At 39.5% G+C, this 22,135-nt stretch overlaps 4 protein-coding genes, 1 long non-coding RNA gene and 1 pseudogene across 6 annotated transcripts in view; 3 read left to right on the top strand and 3 right to left on the bottom strand.

Annotated features, from left to right (window-relative positions):
* The first annotated feature begins 1,006 nt into the window (after positions 1-1,006).
* Positions 1,007-5,335, top strand: LOC110050530 (uncharacterized). The gene is made up of 4 exons (XM_020756456.2): positions 1,007-1,301; positions 2,213-2,411; positions 3,072-3,485; positions 4,777-5,335. Exons 2-4 carry the CDS (start codon positions 2,369-2,371, stop codon positions 4,926-4,928), a joined length of 609 nt encoding a protein of 202 aa, XP_020612115.2. The 5' UTR covers positions 1,007-1,301; positions 2,213-2,368; the 3' UTR covers positions 4,929-5,335.
* Position 5,336: 1 nt separating this feature from the next.
* On the bottom strand, positions 5,337-9,783 carry LOC149098317 (QRFP-like peptide receptor). The gene is made up of 2 exons (XM_089277824.1): positions 8,959-9,783; positions 5,337-6,413 (listed from the first exon to the last, which is right to left on the bottom strand). Exons 1-2 carry the CDS (start codon positions 9,571-9,573, stop codon positions 5,850-5,852), a joined length of 1,179 nt encoding a protein of 392 aa, XP_089133950.1. The 5' UTR covers positions 9,574-9,783; the 3' UTR covers positions 5,337-5,849.
* On the top strand, positions 6,862-8,632 carry LOC149098318 (uncharacterized). Its single transcript, XR_016203728.1, has 4 exons — positions 6,862-6,936; positions 7,078-7,360; positions 8,153-8,269; positions 8,528-8,632. It is a non-coding gene; the product is annotated as an uncharacterized LOC149098318 (long non-coding RNA).
* A 1,129-nt stretch (positions 9,784-10,912) lies between the features above and the next one.
* LOC110050610 (QRFP-like peptide receptor) lies at positions 10,913-14,095 on the bottom strand. Its single transcript, XM_020756531.2, has one exon. The coding sequence runs from the start codon at positions 13,561-13,563 to the stop codon at positions 12,433-12,435; it is 1,131 nt and encodes a 376-aa protein (XP_020612190.2). The 5' UTR covers positions 13,564-14,095; the 3' UTR covers positions 10,913-12,432.
* A 2,152-nt stretch (positions 14,096-16,247) lies between these two features.
* LOC110050565 (nck-associated protein 1 homolog) overlaps positions 16,248-22,135 on the top strand; it is a 33,743-nt gene continuing 27,855 nt past the window's right edge. Inside the window, exons 1-4 of the mRNA XM_089277336.1 lie at positions 16,248-16,524; positions 20,649-20,750; positions 21,233-21,328; positions 22,115-22,135. The exon at positions 22,115-22,135 is cut by the window's right edge and continues 36 nt beyond it. Of these exons, the coding sequence (XP_089133462.1) occupies positions 16,420-16,524; positions 20,649-20,750; positions 21,233-21,328; positions 22,115-22,135 (324 nt within the window). The 5' untranslated portion in view covers positions 16,248-16,419. The remainder of the gene's footprint in view (positions 16,525-20,648; positions 20,751-21,232; positions 21,329-22,114) is intronic.
* LOC149098316 (uncharacterized) lies at positions 17,480-18,589 on the bottom strand (annotated as a pseudogene). Its single transcript, XR_016203415.1, has 3 exons — positions 18,291-18,589; positions 17,918-18,145; positions 17,480-17,798 (listed from the first exon to the last, which is right to left on the bottom strand). The product of XR_016203415.1 is annotated as an uncharacterized LOC149098316 (transcript).

Raw genomic sequence — 22,135 nt, 5'->3', positions numbered from 1 at the left:
GAGCTCTAGTCAGTTAACAGCCAAACAAAAGCAAGTTAGTCAGTTGTAGAAAAATCATTTAATTATTTTATAATTTTTGTGAGCTGTATGAGGTCTCCTTTTCCAAAGTAAAAAAAAAATGAGTCTGAAATAAAATGAGTTTGTGAATTATTTGAAATAACAGTTGTGCGACTTTTCGAACATCACGAAAATCATGTTCTAGACAAAAGTGAAAATATCTTGGTGGCACAAAGGGTCATTATGACAGCCACGTCTATCAGCGCTACAACACCGGCCTGTAAAAACCATGTTATGCAAAAAATTTATCGACCATAGTCAACATGGAAAGCTTTCACCGATGAGTGTGAAATTCTCAAGGACACCCTCACGCATCGCGGCCTCCCATGGGGGACTCCCCCATAAAAGGATTCGGGTCTCATCTAGGGTGTTGATCACGAAACGCCACTATTTTTAGCTATCAAAGTATCTTTTAGGGTGCACCCGAAGAAATAACAACGATAATAATAATAATAATAATAATAATAATAATAATAATAATAATAATAATAATAAAAAACGCTCTTATTTCCGTTTTTAAGCTCGATTTCTACCTGTCTGAAATATGATTTAAAGGGGACGAACGAGCGTGCCAGAAGACTAAAGGCACGGGTAGTCCCTCTTACACGTCGTTGACATTTTTTGTTTCTTTGTTAAACAAAACAGATAGATTCCATGTTGCTGTGCGTCTTTTCAGTAACTGATCACAGAAAATGTAATAAGAAAATAAGTGACACAGTCGCCTAACGGCTCGTGTAACGCTTGTTTGTTCTTGCAATATTTTGGCGTCATCTATGATCTATTACTGAACAGACGCACGGCAACATGGAATCTATTTGTTAAATTAAATAACAGTGTCTCATGCTACCTCTATCTAGGTCGATCGCTTGTTGTTACCTTTCTCCAATGATCTCATCTCCAAGGCACCCGTCAAAAAAACTTTTAAGCTTGACAAACTGTCACGCCTATTGAGTATGTATTGTCTTTCTCCATAATAACCTGTCGGCGGTCACTCCAGAATCTTGGGCCAGGAAAATATCACACCTTATCAAGAGAGATCATCAAATGGTCTTCTAGTAGCATAACCGATCTGTGGATTGCTTGTTGCAGTTTGCCCGGATAAACGTTTCGTAGCTTACTGTTACTTAAGGGATGTCAGGCTGGGAACTAAATACAATACAGCGTGGAAAATAACTAAAGAACTTTTGTAACCAGCAATCAGTTTATGGTGTGTGGGAGACAACATTCCAACGGTGGAGTTTAAGGTAAGAATAAAACAAAATCTGATTTTCTTTTATAACGTCAGTGGAATTTACTTGCTTTATATCTCGATTGCGACTTTTAAAAGTGAGCGTTTTAGAGTTTTAGCTCTCTGTGTTTGCTGTCGTACCGCTCGTAAGACCATATCAGGTAAACGATAAGAAATTTTCATAAGCGCTAACACAAACTTTGAACTAACCAACAATTAGTTCAATCGAGTGTAATTTCAGCCCCAACTGAGATAAAGAATGATTAGGGTTCGTAACGTTTGGTAGGAAGAATGTCTTGTTTAACCCTTCAGTGGTCTTTATTTATTGTTGTTTACTTTTCTTTGAAATCCACCCGTAACGTTTAATTAATTGACTTTTAAAATATCTTAGACACGGCGGGCTGTAACTACGATACAAGTGGAATTACCCTTGCAAAATCGCTAAAAGGCAGTTTTTCCGCTAATGGCTACGTAGGGAACCGGGAGGGAAATGGCGAAAAGGGACAAGAGTCATCAAAAAATTCTACGGCAATGCTCCTTACACGGGAGAGAAAAAAATGGCGATAGTCTGGTTTCCGGCCGGGTGTTGCAAGTTATTTTTTTTTCCGATTTATTTTTCTTCGAGCTAGCGAGTGCGACCTCGATCGAAGCGGGCAAAAAAAAATTAAACCCACCCTCTTGCGCTTTGACTCGTTCCCACGGTTAATATTTTGCTTGCGATTTCTGGCGACGAACGCAAAACAAAATAGAGGGTCTGTGGAGAGACTAGGTGTGTTTGTATTCGTTTGTAGCCTACGAACCATGGTCAACTGGAAAATTTCTCTCTGCATTCTCCATACACCGCTTTCAACTGAGAAACGAGAGTAAAGTGATTCATTCATTAGATGACATTGTCTGACAGAACTTCACACTTTCTTTATACTCCAGAAAATAAGCTGGGCCCTGGTATGGGGTCGTATTCTGATTCTAGTGGGCTCTTTCCTGACGTGCGAGGCGGTAATCTCGAGTGGTGGAATTCTGGGATGCAAGCCATGTGCAATAGATGACTGTAAGAATGAGACAGACTGTTTACTTGGTTCCATCATGGACCTGTGCAACTGCTGTACTAAGTGTCTACGAGTTAATGGTAAGTAACATTCAGTTTTCATCGCGAGATCTAACGATTCGTCAGTCTTGTTGGATTTGTGTTTGATCAGCAGTTCAAGGCAAGACTAGCTGTGTCAACGTACGAGGATTCACTGATAATCAGCAACTTACTCAATCGGGGAACAGATAATGTTCCTTAGTCAGGAGTTTAATTAACGAGTATTCGAAGCTCTAGCGTATTCGATCAGGACCCAATCAGTTTATGTTCTAAACCAAAAAAATTGAATTCTCGCACACCTATGCCGAAAGCCATCATATTTGATTGTCTCCATAGGGATCATACTGTGTTGTATTGCTTGTTGCTTAGCAAGATCTCTTTCGGAAGTCGCGATCTCAGCTTTTCGAAAAGAACCGGACTCCTGGCAAATATATTGTGACTCTACTTTATTTCTGGACTGCATGTGTACTGAATTTGTGGCTACTTTTCTGATTCGTTTGCCTCTTTTAGGCGTTTAGTTAGTTGGGGCGCAGCACGAAAAATGGCACACGGAAAAATAGGGAAAAACGCCGCGCGGAAAGTCAAGCAAAGCAGCAGAGAACTCTCTCTCCTTTATTTCGCTCCGCCGTTTTTTCGCAGCATGCCCCAACTAATTCAACGCGTAGAAGAGGTTATTGATTCGTTATATTTTCTCCTTTTTAGGTCAGACGTGTGGTGGTACTGGCTACATCATTGGCCGGTGCGCAAAAGGATTAAAATGCAGCTTAACAAGTATGTCCCGTAGGAATCCAGTGGGACACTGTATCTCACTACTCAAGCCCACTGCCGCACCAGTACAAAAGCTGTTAACGAACAAAGTTGTCATTGACGAAGCAAATTTAGAACAGCAGTCGAATTTTCCAAGGCAAAACATCCCAGGCCATCCAGTCAGCAAGATGGCAGAAAATGGCATTCATCCTAAGCAGGAGAACATCATTATACCAGAAAATTATACAAAACACAGCCCTCATTCGAGTGAAATGGAAAGCACAAATTCTCCTAAAATTGATAATGGCACGGCAATGATAAACGCTACACATATGCATGATCAGACACACCAGAAGAAACCCAACAGAGGTAGGGTGGTAAACGTTATTTGGTCTTGTTCCCGAATCGGTTCAACCTGCTTTAGCAACATAGTATAATATACACTGTGCGAGAATGAATGACTGCGCGAAAACTGGGGCCGAGAAGCGCGCTTCTAGCCCCCAGATTTCGCGCGACAGCAGCTAACAGCTGTATTGTAGGCATGCAATGCGTGCAGACGGTATCGCAGCAAATTACAAATGAAGCATCCTAGGCCCGTAAAGCGTACAGTTTCAGCCACAACCATGTACTCACAATTCGTGCACGTGATGCTAATAAAATAGACTTTTTGTCATTTCCAGCGGCCACGCACAAATCTAGAGCAAATATACGGGAACTCACTGGACAAAATATTTAATGAGCAGTACAATGGCTGTGCACGTGCGTTATAATTCTTGGTATATTTCTTTGCCTTCTTCTGCAAAAGAACAATGTGAAATGACCAAATTCTGCGTTGTTTGAAGAACGTGAACCATGATGGCTAATTTTTAAACTTTTATTTCGAATTTATCAATGTGTCCTAGATGCAATTTCGCGATAATTTTGACAGTGATAAACAAAGTAAATCACTTTAGAGTACCGCGAGATTCGTAGGTAAAATATAAATATAAATCACTTTTTAATAGGCGTTGTCCTCGGCGTCGCCGTCGTGGTTTCTTAAGCTCCCTAATAGTTTATGTATGACGGCAAACAGGCCTGTCCCCATTGTGCTTGGCAACTTTTGAGCAACTTTTGGCGTTTGGAGCAACATTTTTCAGTTCCAGCAACCTCGAGCGATTTTTGCCTTTCAGAACAACTTTTGAGCAAAATATAGGTTTAGAGCACATTTCAAGCACCAAAAAGTCAACGATTTCATAGAAAACTTCAATTTATGCAAATTTCTTACTTAGTTTTGGACTCTGAGAATGTAATCAGTGGAGCTGGTTTCGTCCAAGTTCCCTCACATCGTTCGGCAGGACGTCAAATGAACCCTGTCTTTTGTTCTGTTATACTAAAGAGTTTCCTTAAATTTCGCCCCTATTTGCGACCAACTCTTTAAAGTTTCCTCCGAATTTACCCTAATTGTGAGCTATACTTGTATGAAGATAAGTTAACACTGAGCGGTTTAGCAATATCAGTTCATTTTGAACAACATTAATTTTCTGCGGAAATAGGTGAACTGATTATGAAAAGAACAGTGTCATGCAAACCAGGCACCATCCAATCAGCGCGCTTACCTATAACTAAAATTCTACAAACATTGAAATTGCATATTTACCTTCTTATTGTTTATATTTTACAGCTGCTAACATGGAGGACTCACTCTCCGAAGTAGGCCCAGCAGTGATCTTCGTGGCAGTCAGTGGAGCTGTGTTTCTATGTCTCATTGGTTTGTTATTTCTTCCGATTTCTCCAAAAGCAAACAGAGCGCAAAACTCGCAAACTGGTTCATAACGACAGTCAAAAAATGTTCGAACAGGTTTTTAAAAAAGCGAATGTAGCCTCAGAACCATCACCAAAGAACCAGCCCCTGCACCCACGAAACGGATTGCTTCAATTGAATGGACGAAAAGGAGAAAGAAACGCTCTGATTGTCAAAAATAGAGTTTTTTGTCAACTAATTTAATCTAAATTTAAACTACATCACTAGTCTCTTTTCTGCTAAACTTAAAGCGAGATCGAGAAGAAAAAAATGTTATATTCGGGACTGATCACTCGGCAGTTGCAAACGCAGGCTTGTGGTTCTTCGCTGGCCTGAGCAAAACCGTTTTTTAAATAAATTATAATGCGTTCAGAGAAATGAAACGCAAAAGTAAAGGCTATGCGAATTAAAATCAATAAACCAAGCTGCGAGCTGCTCATTTGTCTCTGTTCAGCTATTTTCTCATTGAAATTCTTCTCCCTCCCCCACCCCTGTTCGGGGGAGCTCTCACGTAGCCCGTGTGCAGTCATCTACTATTCACGCAGAAAAAAAAGTGACGTTTTCAATATCCGGGATCACGCTCTAATTGGTTGCTTAGCAATAGGTGTTGTCTCCTGGCTTTTAAAGCACGCGAGCTAGGGCGAGCGCAAAACAGAAAGAAAATCAAAAACTTTGAGAAGTGTCCCCACCCCCGGGCATTCCAGTCTCCAGTCACAGTCCATTCCAGCTTTTACTTTATCGAGCAAAGTCCTTTCTCAACTCATTTCTGGCACATGTGGTACCCATGGTAACACCCACGATCACTTTATAAATCCAAATCATCCAACCCCAAAAATCACAGCAACACGTCACATATAAAAGTAGCAATCTCCTGATGTATTACTTCAAGAAGACATGTCAACATTTTTATCCATCGCGACGGCATCTTTTAGGCTCGTCTAAGAACTATATCTCTACATAGCTGTATTCAATGTGTTTTTGTAGTTTTCTGTGTCCTTCAAGACTCGTCGACTGTTTTCTCCGGAAAGATTTTCCATCTCTTGTGGAGTAACTTGCTCGCGTTTCGCAGTCATGTTGTCCGGCATGGTCGTGCAAGGACATAAGATGTTTCGTAATCCACGGCGGTAGCTTTCAACAAACGACAGACAAATGATTGGATTGACCATGGAAGACGAGGAAAACACAAAACTTCTTAGACTAAAAAACAGTCTTTGAGAGGCACAAGACAAATTCCAGTGTGGTGCGAAATATAACAATGTCGATGGAATAACGCAAATATAAAACAGCGCCACGATAATAACAGCCATTCGAATAGCTTGTCTTCGTTTCTTTTCAGAATGCCTTTGTAGATTTTGTGTGTTGTTTGTGAGGGCTCTATTCTGCCTTTTTAAAGCGATTGCTATCGCAGTGTACAAAACGGTTATTACAACTAATGGAGCAATAAAAAGCAAAGCAAATTGTGCAAACGAAATTGCCGCCGAAACATCCGGGTTGTCGCCTGTCAGCAGTCCGGGATCGTTATCAGATTTGATAACCATGTGACGTCACAACATGGCGGCCATTTCAAAAACCGGGAATTTTCGTATTCACTTCGCTTTGCTCGTTATTTTTTCGATTACACTCGGGTAAGTTACCCATAATTCTATTCGATAATTACCAGAAAAGAAGGAGCCTCATGTGTTTTGAAAATGGCGGTTGAAGACCAGCGTAAACGATGTAAAATGCTACTCGTAAAGTGAAACAGCGCTTGCAATTTTGCATCCAAACCAGGCATGTTTTTCATTTTGTCATTAGATTTAAGTTACTTGGAGATTTTTGCGAAAATCACAAAAAATATGTCGTTAATCTTCATGCCATATTCTTGGGATTTAACGTGTTTGTAGTGTTGTGCACGATCTGTGAAAAAAGTGCGCGGAGGTATTTTGATTTGCGATGTGTTGTTCGTAACGGCGGCCATATTTACAGCTGTAATTGATGTGTTGCTAGGTATTGAGATGGCGGATGCTGGTACCCATATAATCAAAATAGCAACTAAGTAATGTAAGTAACTTACATAAATCATCTAAGCCCCTTCAGAAAAAATTATAGCTCTTAGTGAGCCGCTCGATTCATGGTACGGCAGTCCAGGTGGTCGGGAAACCACTTACGAATCTAACATTAGTTGTTTATTTTCTTTTGAAGGGTTACCATGAGTTCAAAATCAAGAGGCCAGAAGGAACTCCTTTTCATGTCCTTCCTGAAAATTGGAAACAAAGACCCGTTCGCACTTCGTTGTGTTTTGCCAGAAATTAGAGAAATACCCGAGACACTTCTAGACGTGCCACAGTCTGGTATCCAAGAGCGCTAAGCAAAATTACACTTTGAGAGAAGTTGCTGGAAGACAGATAGGCCCGGTGCAATACTTCTTAAACAGGGAACTAAAACACCTTTCGGACTGCCGGAAAATCGGCAATCACATTAAAGGGTAAGTTGCCTATATTTTAGAGTCAATTTCAACAACTCGCGGTCCTGAAATATTTTCCGGAAATGCCGGCCAAACTAGGTCAGTTTTCTGGCACACCAGTCGTTATATAATCAGGGGCACCCAACGACCGTTTTCTCTCTAATGCTGTTAGATGCTGTTTTAGGCTATCTGGAGTACTTTTAAAGCTCTGTAGGTTAATTTTAGGTTGCACTAAAAAAATTTTATCTGTTCGGATATTCTAGGGGAACTTGAGTATTCTCGAATTTATTAGGGCTTTTTTGTCCATTTCCCGAAAACCTTAGGTCTTATCGCCTTTCCGAAAATGATAGCTGACCTTTTTTCGGTACTCAAAACGACATTTTCAACAGTCCGAAAACAACAGACATTAAATTTCTCATATCACGAAAGTTCGAGGTGCCAATTCTCTCAAGAAAATCAGAGGGGATTAAAGGCCTTCCGAACAGATAATTTACCGAAACGATCCGTTGGGTGCCCCTGTATAATGAAGCTTATTGTTGGATTTAGCGAGTGATCTATGATACGAAAACATATTACGTGAATTATAGTTTCTTTTATATGAATCGGTCATTAAAAACTTTTTTCCATATCACCGAATGCACAACAATAGACTACTGATCTACAACTAAAACAATTTTTTTCCGGAAATGCCAAGACTTCCAAGTTGACTGTCACATCTCACGACATAAAGTGCTGCATGTACCCATTCCACTGAACGGAGGTGTATCACAAATTAAAGTAAATATACCTGCTATATTTTTGTTGTTGTGCCAGAACCATATCAGGCGAGCCCACAACGAAGATGGAAACGAAATGTACAGCACGGTGGAGGGGATTGAATTAGCAATCGCAGAAATGGAATTAGGCGAGGGATGGGATATGGCCATCGAGGTAAGCTATTCTATCTTCAGTATATCTGGACAGAGATTCGACAGAGGGAGGGTCGCGAACTGTTTCGATACTTTCATTTCCATTTCATAGTAATGAATCATAGTAGGAGATGTTTCGGTCCTAGCCACGCTTCGCTCATGCAAATTGAACGAAATTCAGTTACAGCTCTCCGCTTGGAATATAGAGGCAACTTGTTCAGTGTCAATTTGTGAACTCAAGATGTATTTACTGTTAGTGTTTCGTTTATATTTTATACAGACTGTTGAACAGCCAGCTTCACCAACTACCAAGAAAATGAAGACTGAGTGAAAATAGAAGCTATCATATTAGTATCAATAAACAACGCTTTTGTGAACAGAATAACTGTTGTCTACCTTTGTGTGTTTTTACTCGGAACAAATATTATACGGTGTCGATCTGAAAATGAAACTTTTCGCGGTAGCTTTTGGACAAAGACAGTTTTCTTCAATACATCTCTGTTTCTATTCCATAATCCAGTAACCTATTGTGAAGCAAACATACAATTAACTAAATGAAATTGCATTGTGATGTTGTCAAAAAAGTAACTCCTTTCATCGCAGCGCCTCGTCGACCGCCATATTGAATTATACACTGTTGCTACCAAATAATGTCACGTGAACGAAAACTTGTGCAGCGATTGGTTAATGGTTTGTTTTGGTCGAGGTTATCAAATCTGATAACGATCCCGGACTGGTCAGTGTGTTAGTGCAAAACGCGTTTTTAATTTCGTGTACAGCGACATCCGCAATTATCAGCGATGGTGAATTAAACAAGCCTGCAAAAATCCAAGTAGAAACGATGGCTGTTGTGCGAATCTTCGACGAAATAAGACCAAGTTTTATTGGGAAAACGACAGCGACAAATCTATCAATTGCTATCCACACCAAGCTTTGAGTAGAAACATGGAGGGTCACACCGCACCAGAAATGAAACAACTTGCAAAAAATGGATCCTAATATTCCATTGACGCGCCAATGCCATGACTCGGTGGCCAATGCAATGATATAGACAGGGATTACGATCAGAGGGAAGATCAGATCTGACACAGCCATATTGACGATGAAATAGTTAATTGTTTTTCGTAAATCTCGATGCTTGTAAACGATGATGACTAAGAAGATGTTTCCGAAGAAACTGCCCATCAAATTAACACAATACAGGAAAATGAAGGAAACTCTCTCTGCAGTCGAGTGAGGAACATGGAAACGGCATGGCAAGTTCGGTTGTCCCAGTGCAGTTTCGTTGGCATCTACTGGGATTGTGGTGTTGTTTCTCAATGCCATGGTCTACTCCTTAACTTTCAAGTAGTGTCGTTGCTAGCGCTTTAGCAGAACACCCTTATATTTTATGACCTGCTGTACTTTGCCAGTCGCAATTAATCGGAAATGAATTTCAATCCGTTGTTGTAATTAAGAAATGGAGAACATGTGCCGGGTTTGTCTTGAGTGGAAGTTTGGGAGAACGAGAAATGCTGTACTTTTTCGAGTTCTCTTAAACTTTCACGAGTGTTCCTATAACACTAAAGAAACACGGAGTACATGTTTTCTATTTCTTTTAGAAAACACTGCAACGAAAACAAGAAAGCAAGCTTGTCTACTTTGAACATCAAAATATCACAATATAAATTCTCTTTGCTCGCGCTATCATCATGTCAACAGCTTGTGCAAGTTGTGTGTCTCTATCGAGTTATGGAAGCACGATATTAAGCCAATCAGCGCGCGTATTTTTGGGAGATCTATTTTCTAAACATATATATTAAAAGCAAATGTAATTAGTTTTGCAATTTGCATTTGAATTAAAAAAGAAAGAAATCAGTGACAGAATCTCGCAAAACACTCTTCGAAGCCTCGTCAACTGTCACGCAATAGAAATCTTGAGCTCATAATTTCATTGTCAAATAGAAATTAACGCGAATTTTAGCCAATCATTGCTCGCACTTTCTTTTGGGCTATTTTCTAAACACTTAATTACAAGCCAATGTAATTAATTTTTCAATTTGTATTCGTATTAAAGAAAGTAATCCGCGACAGGGTCTTACAATAGATTAAACAGAATTCATGAGGGTAAAACGCCAAATACTACATGTCTCTGCAAATACGTTGTAAAGCCGCCCTCCGATCACGAAATACAATGATGCAAGAGACCGCAAACGAAAATGCTGCCGGTATACCTAGGATCTGTAAAAGATCTGATCAGCCAGAAATAGAAATAACAATGAAGCAAGGCTGATTACTACGTAGAGAGCTTAACGGGACAACGACATGATAGAGTCCAAACTGAAGTTGATTTTATTTATTTAAAGCCAAGAACTGCAACCGTGGACAGCTGTTTCGACCTTGTTGGGTCTCTTAAGCACAGTGGATTAGAAAGTGAAGCAATCGGCTGCCTGACCGATCGTCCACCAAATGCACAATGGTAATGACTTCAGATGAAACTCAAATCCAAATGTTTGCGACTGATTCATAAGCTTGTTTGTTCATTCCACAGATTTATGACTGGTGGAATACGAAATTTCAAAGTCCAAGTCTATTATTTGAGAGAGACCGTGTAAATATTACTTTTTTGTTTAGTTTTTACTAAAACGTATTTTTCTTCACATCACAGAGAGGAAGAAACTTCAAATTGAATGCAATTGAATTTAATTAAAACTTCAATGACAGAAACCAATTTCCTCGTTCCCATAGAGTTAAGATAACACAAAGACGTTTTCGAAACGATAGCCCTGAAACGATACGTTTCTGACAACGCTTTATCGCCGAAAACGCTCTCCGATCATACTACCATGATCGCACGTTTTCTTCGTCTCACTAAAACGCAAAAAAAGCTGATATGCTACGAGAAAACACCACTTTAATTTTCACATGCGCAATGATGTGAATAAGTCAGCGTTTTCGAAAGCCTCCGTCTTCTCTGTCCACACTGATACGATAGGGATTCGTTTTCTCGTCTCTACTAGGGGCGCTATTTTCAAATGTAAACTATCAGTTTCAAATGAAAACGATGAACGTTTTCGATCGTTGTTGTGTGGACGGTAGGCGAAAACGCATCAAAAAGTACGCCCTTTAAAACGAAAAGTAAGGTGATTATTGTTGGGTAAATTGTGTAAAGAACCTCAACCATTGCTGTACCGGCATTCTACTGCAAACCTTTTTTTTAACTACAGTCGAACCTCTAGCTATCAAGCGGTCACCTCTCAATAAGCGGCGAGTCATCATAGTTTCCACATATCCGTCAGCAAAATATACTATGAGTTAAACCCCTATTATTATACTGTAATTCTCGGAAGGCATCAAGTCTCCCCTTAGCCGCAAACTTAAAACTTATATAGCATCAAGAAATCAAATAACCTTGTAAAAAGGTTTAAGCCAGTAACAACAAGGAGAGAACCTTACTCGGGGGATCACAAAACACTTAGACTTTAGACTAAGATATTATATATTTCTCACGCATCTCACAGCATTCCAGTCTCCAGTCATTATTCATGCCGACAACGTCGACCTTTCTCAACTCGTTTTCTGGCACATTTGGCAACCATGGTAACACCCACAATCACTAAATCCAAAAAATCGAAACCCAATCCCGGGATTACTCCCTATGATGGCCTGTGCTGGAGGGATCCGCCCGAAAAGGGCTACCTTTTTCAGGCTTCAGGTTTACAAAAGGGTAGGGATTTCACAAGTTGAGGTATAGGGTAGGAAAATCTGCCATTTAATTATTTCAAAGGGCCTTAAATTAAAATGATTCGAAGAGACGGATTTCCTTTTTTGGCGATTTATTCACAATATGAGCCGCTTATGAAAACATGTGAAAGGGGCACGTTTTTTCAATCAAAGATGTACGAAAGGGATAACTTTTCCGTAAAAAAAAAATGGAGTATCAAAGAGCAAGGTGGCGTAAACTCCCCGTACAAAAAACCTTGTAGAGAACCCTCCCGCAGGACCAAAATCACAGCAAACACATCATTTAGCGATATTTCACACTTTCAAATTAAAGTAATAAATTTATGCAAGATGTTCTGTAACAGGTGTTTGGAAATGTGGTCAAACATGTTATTTCGTGTTTGATATATTACTTCAAGAAGACATGTCAGCATTTTTATCCATCGCGCCGGTAACTTTTAGGATCGTCTCAGAACTATGTCTCTACATAGCTGTATTCAATGTGTCTTTGTAGTTTTCTGTGTCCTTCAAGACTCTTCGACTGTTTTCTCCGGAAAGATTTTCCACCTCTTGTGGAGTAACTTGTTCGCGTTTCGCAGTCATGTTGTCCGGCATGATCGTGCAAGAACATAGGATGTTTCGTAATCCACGGCGATAGCTTTCAACAAACGACAGACAAATTATTGGATTGACCATGGAAGACAAAGAAAACGCAAGACTTGCTAGACTAAAAAACAGTCTTTGAGAGGCACAAGACAAATTCCAGTAAGGTGCGAAATATAACAACGTCGATGGAATAACGCAAAGATAAAACAGCGCCACGATGATAACAGCCATTCGAATTGCTTGTCTTCGTTTCTTTTCAGAATGCCTTTGTAGATTTTGTGCGTTGTCAGTGAGAGCTCTATTCTGCCTTTTTAAAGCGATTGCTATCGCAGTGTACAAAACGGTTATTACAATTAACGTAGCGATAAAAAGCAAAGCAAATTGTGTAAACGAAATTGCCGCCGAAACATTTAGGTGTTTGCCAGCGTTATTGCAAAACGCGTTTTTATTGTCGTGTACAACGACATCCGCAATAATTAGCGATGGTGAATTAAACAAGCCTGCAAAAATCCAAGTAGAAACGATGGCTGTTGTGCGAATCTTAGGTGAAATAAGACCAAGTTTTATTGGGAAAACGACAGCGACAAATCTATCAATTGCCATCCACACCAAGCTTTGAGTAGAAACATGGAGGGTCACAGCGCTCGAGAAATGAAACAACTTGCAAAAAATGGATCCTAATATTCCACTGACGCGCCAATGCCATGACTCGGTGGCCAATCCAATGATACTGACAGGGATTACAATCAGAGGGAAAATCAGATCTGACACAGCCATGTTGACGATGAAATAGTTAATTGTTTTTCGTAAATCTCGATGCTTGTAGACGATGATGACTATGAAGATGTTTCCGAAGAAACTGCCCATCAAACTAACACAATACAGGAAAATGAAGGACATTCTCTCTGCAGTCGAGTGAGGAACCTGGCGACCGCATGGCAAGTTCGGTTGTCCCAGTGCAGTTTCGTTGGCAGCTACTGGGATTGTGGTGTTGTTTCTCAATGCCATGGTCTACTCCTTAACTTTCAAGTATTGTCGTTACTAGCGCTTTAGCAGAACACCCTTTTATGACCTGATGTACTTGTCAGTCGCAATTAATCGGAAATGAATTTCAATCCGTTGTTGCAATTAAGAAATAGAGATCATGTTCCTGGTTTCTCTCGAGTGGAAGTTTGGGAGAACGAGAAATGCTGTGGTAACACGAGCTGACGGGCGAGTGTTTCCTCGACTTCTTCGAGTTCTTCCAAACTTTCACGAGTGTTTCCATAACTCTAAAGAAACACGGAGTACCTGTTTTCTATTTCGTTTAGAAAACACCGCGACGAAAACAAGAAAGCAAGCTTGTCTACTTTGAACATCAAAATATCAAAATATAAATTCTCTTTGCTCGCGCCATCATCATGTCAATAGCTTGTGCTAGTTGTGTGTCTCTATCGAGTTATGGAAACACGATATTTAGCCAATCAGCGCGCGTATTTTGGGGAGATCTTTTTTTCTAAACACTTATATTAAAAGCAAATATAATTAGTTTTCCAATTTGCATTTGAATTTAAAAAAATAGAAATCAGTGACAGGATATGGAAAAACCTTCTTGGAAGCAGAGGAAAAGAGCGTACCATGTCAGATATCAGCGATTAAATTCGTGTGCCAGAAGAAGGCAGCGACGAAACATTTGCTTGCGATTTTCGATTGTGTTCGAATTTGGGAACGCGAGAACCGTGCAAAATCGCTTAGTCTATCGCCTAAGAGACTAAAACAATCAACAAAAGCGAAGATCATCTGTGCGCACGTGAGAAATTGAAAGAAGCAAGGGATAAACAAAAGAAGCGAAATACGAGTCTGCGGATAATGTTGCCGCGAAAATAATACAAGTGGTTGACTTAACACATTTGGCGGATCGTTGACTTGTTTTTAAGAGTCACTTTTTGGTGCACAAGTTGTCCGCCCTTTAAGTTTTTGAAAAAAGTCTTTTAGACAAATTCAGATCAAGTAGAAATCTTGAATTTGGCGTAAAAATATATATATATATTTATATATTGAACAAAATCGGTCCTTGAAGGTCTACAGTTTAGCTAGGAAACCCGTCGCTGATTTATTTCTTTAATACGAATGCAAATTGGGAAATTAATAATACCACATGTCGGCAAGTTCTCCAATCGCGAAGGCTCAGCATGTTTGCTCATTCGATAAATTTACGGCAGGTGGAACGCGAAATTTCAATGGCCAAATCTATTATTTCGGCCTCCTATTGTTAAAATCCCCCCTCCCGGGTTATAGGCCCATATATCTAAAAACAACAAAAAAAATTGCATCCGGTTTTAAGTCTCCCGGGTGTAAGCCCTCCTGTAGCTTTCCTTGTTTGAATTCACTTTATTATGAAGCTTTGAAGCTTTATTAAAAACCAATAACTGAAAAACCTATTTCGATCAACGCAGCTATAGCTCATTTCGAAACGGTTTTGTTTATTCCGGTTAAAAACCCCCTCAGATATAAGTCTCTCCGTTTATACGCCCATCTGAAAACCCTTACGAAGTTGTACAAGCCCAGGGCTTATAAGTGGCGGCAAGGGAAAATTATCTCTTACTTCAAGTCATTGAACTTAATTAAAACTTCAATAATAGAAAAGAGTTTCCCTGTTGGCATAGAGTTAAGATAAATCACAATATTTGGAGAGGAAGCCACGTCAGCCTTACCTAGTTCTCATGCAGGTCCTCTATCCTGGTCAAATTGGAATTTGGAGAGTTGGTTTTTGTGGAGGGAGAAACCGGAGTAAAACGTTAAAATAATTTTCCGAAACACCCGCCGAATTAAGTCTTTTTTCCCGTAGAAGGACAGGTTCAGCCGTTCTCAGAGGTCTAAGGTGGTTTACAAGGCAAGCTGCTGGGACTGTGATGATTTTTATATAGGAAAGACAAAGCGTCGACTACACGATAGAAAAACTGAACATTTTAAGGCCCTTGCTAAAAGCGGTCACACCTCAGCCATTGCGGATCACGTTACTTCCACGGGTCATAATATTAAATGGGACAATTTTGATATCTTAGCAACTGGTAGGTCAGATATACATTGTAAAATTAAGGAAACATTGTTAATTCGTGATTTAAAGCCAGCCTTGAATGAAAACGTTGGCAGTGAAAAACTTTTTCTTTACTAACATTTTGTATTGTTATTATTATTATGGTAATTTTTTTTTCTCTCTCCCGCAGACTCATCTGTTTGTTATTAACTATTAGTCTTGTTACATATTATTAGATACCAGTTTTTTTCTTTTTCTTCGCATTTAAATTTCGATTGTAATCTAGTTAACGGTCACTTCTGAAGATGTATGTTGTACATACGAAACGTCAAGGAAATTAACTTTGTTTAACATGCGTTTTGGTTCCATGTTTACCACCGCGGTTTGTGTTTTGTTTCTTCTAAAGCTACGATGGCCAAGGAAAAAGAGTGACTGATTTAAACACACGTTTATCGTGGTTTATCATGATTGTCTAGACGCGATTCTATGTTCACTAAGCAGTCAACCCAATCTAAAAAATATTCAAAGTAAAAGAATCCCTGTTTCAAAAATAGTGTTCCTATTCGACATCGTCTCTTTTTTTCGATCTTGACTAAACGTCCTATGGGCAAGATTAGACTGTTCGTGACAATAACATAAAGGACATACTTGACTTGCTTGAGCGAGCAGCCGCATGAGTGTAGCGGGCTCAAATGTTGGTCTGTTTCCTTCCTCCTCCCTCCCTGTCATAAACATTCCTGTAGTTTCGTAAAAAAACGCGCTCTGAAAACAAATTGTCAATGGTTGATTCCGAGCAAGAGTACTTAGAATAGTGGTGAAAGAAGGTAAGATTGGCAACAAAGTGAAATATGGACCGGGGTGTATCTGTAACGGAGCAGAGACTGGCCGAGAAACTCACAATCTTGAACGATCGAGGGATTGGAATGCTAACTCGAATTTACAACATCAAAAAAGTAAGTGACTGAGTAAGCTACAGTTATTTAATTCTCAGGTTGACGTAACTTGGGGACTCAGATTAAAGGCTGCCTTAAACCACCAAACTGACTAAGAGAGGATTCCCCCTATGTCAGGCTACAATAGGAAAGTGCAAGCAAGCTGCAACAGATGTTATCTAGCTTAGATTTAAAGGGCATGTAAACCCCAAAAATGCTATTTTGGGGACCACATAGTCGTTTAGTACATACATGACATCTGTCAAATCTGTAGATCTTTTGTTCACTTTAGCCCGTTTTTACGTTGAAAAATCGCTTCAAAGTTCTAAACATCCGCCATCTTGAATTGCGCAATCTAGCAAATGACGTCACGGGTGGACCTTTAGTTACGGGAAATCAAAGGTCTTTCTTGAACACGTTGTGAAATAAGCACATGTTTACATAGTTTCTTTTGGAAAAACACCACATCTTCATTATGGTAAAACGCTGTGTCGTTCAGTTTTGCAGTAATTCGAACAAAACAGGCCACACTATGCATAAGTTTCCATAAGACGCTAATTTGAGGTGGTAGTGGGTAAAATTTGGTCAAGGCGGAAATCGAGCCTAGTGAAAAGGGCCGATTTCGTAGAGCCGACGGAGCATTCGGTTATTTGCAACATTTATTTTTCTCCGGATTGTTACGAAAAAAGTTTCATGGTAGAAATGAGGCTGAGAAAGCAAAGTCCTTTACTTTCTGGTGCTGTACCGACGATACAGTCTCCAGCAGCAACAAATTCTTGCAACAAACGAAAGCGGCCTATCCAAAATGAAGGCAGCAAAAACCGGAAATGGCTTACAGTGCCGATAAAAGGCCTAGAAGAAGTAGAGCTCTTCATAAGCTTGAGGTTAATAGGGTAAACCACTTTATCTGCTATTTTTCGCAACACAGGTAATCTCTGCTTCCTTTGAGAAACCCTGCAAAGAAACAGTAGTAGAACAATATGTGTCACGCTTGCACATCATTGAGTAACTAGAAAGGTAATTACGGCAAACCACGTTTGTGCCTTTGTATATGTTGAGCCCATTGCTGCCAGTGCTGTAACATATTTTCAATAATTATGATGTAAATTAGCAATCACCTTCTTATCCCTCACTGGGTTGGTGGCTTCAACCCAGTATACGTGGTGCCAAAATCGGCTGGAAAGGTGCTTCGGATCTTGTTTACAGCACAAGATGGCAGCGCAACTCGGACATGTTTACCAAGATAACCCCAGCACCAATGAACAAGCTGCCGACAGGCAATGTATCGAAATCTCCTACACACAAAATACAGAGAAATAACTATCTACACTAGTGTTGTACTAAAATAAAACCAGTTACGGCAGAGGTAAATCTGACAATTGAACCGCGATAGTTAAAATAAAAGTAAACGTACTCGTTTCCTGTGTGATTATCTGTGCCGTGCTGCTGCCTGAATGCGTAATAAGCAGTCTCAAGCACCCAAACATCAAGACAGGTTGACTGAAATCCTGGATGCTAGGTAATACATTTCATTTGTATTTCTGGCCTCTGATTTTCTACTTTTTGCCAGACTTGTCCGATTTCAGCGCAGCAAACACTTTCGTGAGCAGTCGGCATTGGCTGACATACTTGACACTCGCACCTTTTAATGCACCCAAGAAAGGTCGGGAAAAAAGACAACAATAAAATTTGGTGAGCTTCTATTTGTGTGCTAATCTGACTATGCGCCGGCTTCAATTGATGTTCATCTGCTAAAAATGTAATTTAATTGCAAAATGATTAAATACCAGTCTGTGTTTCCAAGACGGTCTGAGTTGTTGTCATCTGGTTCTGGGCTGGCTTCTTGTTGATCGTTTTGTCGGACCCTTCGTGGCTCAAATTGATACGGACGAGGCCCAGATTGTTCCACAGCTGCAACTGAATTTTCTACATCACTATCATACAAATTCACCAAATTTGAATCACTGTCATCCGATAAAAGATCCTCCGAGCTACTCCCACTTTCCCGATCCGCCATAGAATTCTCATATGGAATCCCTATTGCGCAATGTTTGTGTTCCACCGCTTACGTCACGGCAGATGGCCATTGTTTTAACCGGAAGTGGATTTTTTCTCGTAAAAGCTGTTTTTCTCCTTAACGAAACCCAAACGAGCAAAATAAATGCCAAATTCGTTTTCTACGTTGCTGTTGGCGTCGAATAAGAAAAACTGGTATTTTTGGGTTTACATGCCCTTTAACAAATTGACGTCAGTTTTTAATGCGTCTGTCCTCTTGTTAATGATAAATTGCGTCATAACATTGTCAAAGTGGTTCTGCAGTAAACTTTGACAATGTTATGACAAAATTTATCATCAATAAGAGGACAGACACACAAAAAAGGGGAAAAGATGCCGTAAACAACAATAAGTGAATTTTATTCAAATTGACGCCAACATTGTCAATAGCTTTTCTTGCTTTTTGATTGGCATCTTACAAAAGTCCATAAAATCTCATTGGTAAAAAATTTACAGTTTGACAGCTGAAAGTTGAACTTGAAAGCTTGCATAAATTAATGGTTTATCTGTCTGTATTCTTATTGATGATGAAAATGAGCCAATCAGTGCATGAGAAATTAGACAGTTAAAAATTGTTTTAATTAAGAAGTAATGTCAGCTGAATTTAACATCAGGACTTTCAAGCCAATTGTTTCTGTGCATCTTTACTACGCAAGCAAATTCACACGCCACGTCATGCATGAGCACGCGCGCTAAGTAATAAAATGACCAATGATGTGGCAGATGGCCATTGCTATAGCTTTGCCTGGATTTAATGATCTTGGACGTTCGGTGAACCCTATTTTTCTTTTTACAGATTGTATTTACAATTATCTCCACATTGTCCAAAAATGAACAAAAAATATGAATGTGGAAAGTTAAAAATTTTCAAGATTTCTGTCCTTGAATCCTGCCATCTTGCGGCTGCAAGGCGCATGAAACTATGGTTGCTAAACGCAAACTTGTTCTTTAAGGAGCCTCACCAGTTGGCTAAATTCACTTAATAGGCCCACTTAAACAATATTTCGCAGAGAACATTTCACTTCAAAGTTCTAATTGCAATATTTTTGGGCTTACAGACACTGTGGCCTTATTCACTAACAAAGTCCAATTTTTTCAGGTTTAGGGTGTCATTGCAGGCATGTTCTCTCCAAAACGAAGTTGGTGTCCCCCATTTTTTTCACATTTCTGACATAACTAACTCGTCATCTCACAGTGGTAAAAGTCTCAGAAAAAAATCAATGTTGAAAAATTTTGCACGCAAATGTCCTTAACTTATGTTGCACTGTAAGCCCCAAGTTTAATGTTGTGATTCCCTTACCTACTTGCCACATTTCATAGAGTGTTTTCAGTATTGTTCAGATTGGGAATTTGGTTTTGAAACTCTTGTTATGAGAGAGCCTCCTTCCATGTACCTCTCATAAGTTGTCGTAAACATTAACTCATAGAAGTGTGACATGATGCAGTATAATTAAGACCTCTATTTTCATATTCTGACCATTGTACACTGCCAATTGTTAGGACACTAGATTATGTATATTTACAGGTGAAACTGCTTCCATTTTATCTCCCCCCCCCCCCCCCCCCCACCCCAACTGTCACTCAGCTTCCAATAGGTGGACACCTCCTGGACACCCATGGAAATTTGCATTGTAGACTGTTCGTGTACTATTAGAAAAGTATTTAGAACTTTGCGAAATACAAAACATGAGCTAAAAAGGGGCAGTGTCCCAGGTGATACAGTAATTGAAAATTTACTTATGTTTTCCATATTATATTGCAAATGCCGCCAAATTTTCAGTACAGTTAAATTGGGTAAGAAGATTCTACGGGGCAAAATAGAACAAGGATTTCTGGGAAAAGACACAGGATTACAAGGATACAGTTGAAGTGGATTACTGTTTAGAATCCATTAAGTCGTTATTTTCTCTTTCAACTCAATGTTTCTGTGTTTTGACCTCTAATGCTGTTTTTTCTGCAATTGCAAGACAATACAGTAAATTTACAGTAAGATCCTGGCTGTACTAATAATTTTTAAAAAAACATGATAAATCACCAAGGACACAACCTCTTTAACATAAATATTTCTAATGCAATTTCTTTGTTTACAGGCATGTTCCGACTCCAAGTCCAGACCAGGATTTTTAACAGATAAAGCCCTGGATCCTGCCATTAAGGCTATAGTGAAGAAATTTCCAGTTACAGACACAAAGGTAACTTAGCCAAAGCATATTTCCAATGGAAAACTTTAAAAAACGTTGAGAGAACTCTGTTGAAAGTTATCATATGGAATAGTTCATTCCAGCTGGAAAATTTGCAGAGAATAGTGACAGAAGTGATAAGCCTGTTTTTGGGGGGCTGACCAAACCTTTAGTTAACCAGGTTATTTTTTATGTGGGCGGAACAGATTTTCATATGAATTCATGGTGAAGACTTGTTTTGACACAGAGGTAAAAAATTACATGTATGAGTACAAAGAAAGTTGAACATTGTTATTGTTTCAAAAGTAACATTCTAGCGAAATTTACACACATCAAATTGCTTTCACACTTCAACTGTAGTACCCTAGAGAACTTTTGGTCCATAAGACATTGACATATTTAGAATACTTCAACATGATGATATATTTATTTATTCATTTTCCTGTAGTGTATAATTTTTTTTTTTTTTTTTGGTTCATATATAAATCCTTTAGAGTGTCCAGGTTCAACCAGTTCACAGCATCCAGAATGAAGTTATCAAGGGGCTCTCTAACTACTATTATACATTTGTGGATGTGATGGAATTCAGAGTAAGTGCTGACTGCTAGCACTGAGCTTGAATGTCTTTTCTCCTAGGGTCACTTAGACAGGGCTTCTGTTAGGTCGCAGTAAAAAGCCCTGCATAGACAGTTGTTTACTGATCACGCACACAAAAGAGCATTTGGAAATGTGAGGGTTGGGGCGAGACAAGAAAAACCCAGCAGCAGTCTCTTTATATTTTCAAACACTCTGTCAGCCCAGCAACGGGCATGCATGCCATGCCCATGTCTTGTTCCAATCCCCTTTAGGCAAAAACGTCTCATTATCCCTGCTGAATTTCAAGAGAAAAACAGATTGCCAGCAGTCTAGAGTTAGTGCCATAGGCACTGGTGGAATACATGGTTGCCTCATTGTTATTGTGCTGGATTCTGTAGCAAGAGGTCTTGGTTCAAGCTCTGGCTAAGATCTCTCTTTTGCTGCTGTTAACCAAGATAGCCAACCCTCTACTAAATTTTAATTGCCCTACTCAGGTGTATAAATGAGGTACCAGCAAAATAATTTAGTGCGGGATTGGGGCATTGGGGCAGTGTAATCCTGCGATGGACTAGCATCCAGTCCAGGTGCAGTAGAAATACTCCCAGTCACTTCATTCTACTAAAACTGGAGATAAGGGTGGGCCTGATGACCTGCTACACGTACATGCTCAAAGGCAGACATAACTTACCTTGTCTGTTTACCAGAGAAAAAATAGGAAAACGGGAAATGTAGGAAAATGCTCACACAAATACATGTATTCAATATTTACTCAATTATTTTTATTGTTCTCTCCCCTATAGGATAACACCAGTGAACTTCTG

Source organism: Orbicella faveolata, unplaced genomic scaffold, assembly GCF_042242905.1.
Source record: "Orbicella faveolata isolate gen_17 unplaced genomic scaffold, um_ofav_v1 contig_46, whole genome shotgun sequence".
NCBI classification, from domain to species: domain Eukaryota; kingdom Metazoa; phylum Cnidaria; class Anthozoa; order Scleractinia; family Merulinidae; genus Orbicella; species Orbicella faveolata.
The sequence above is the reverse complement of the archived record's forward strand: the minus strand, read 5'-3'. Positions and strand labels throughout refer to the sequence as shown.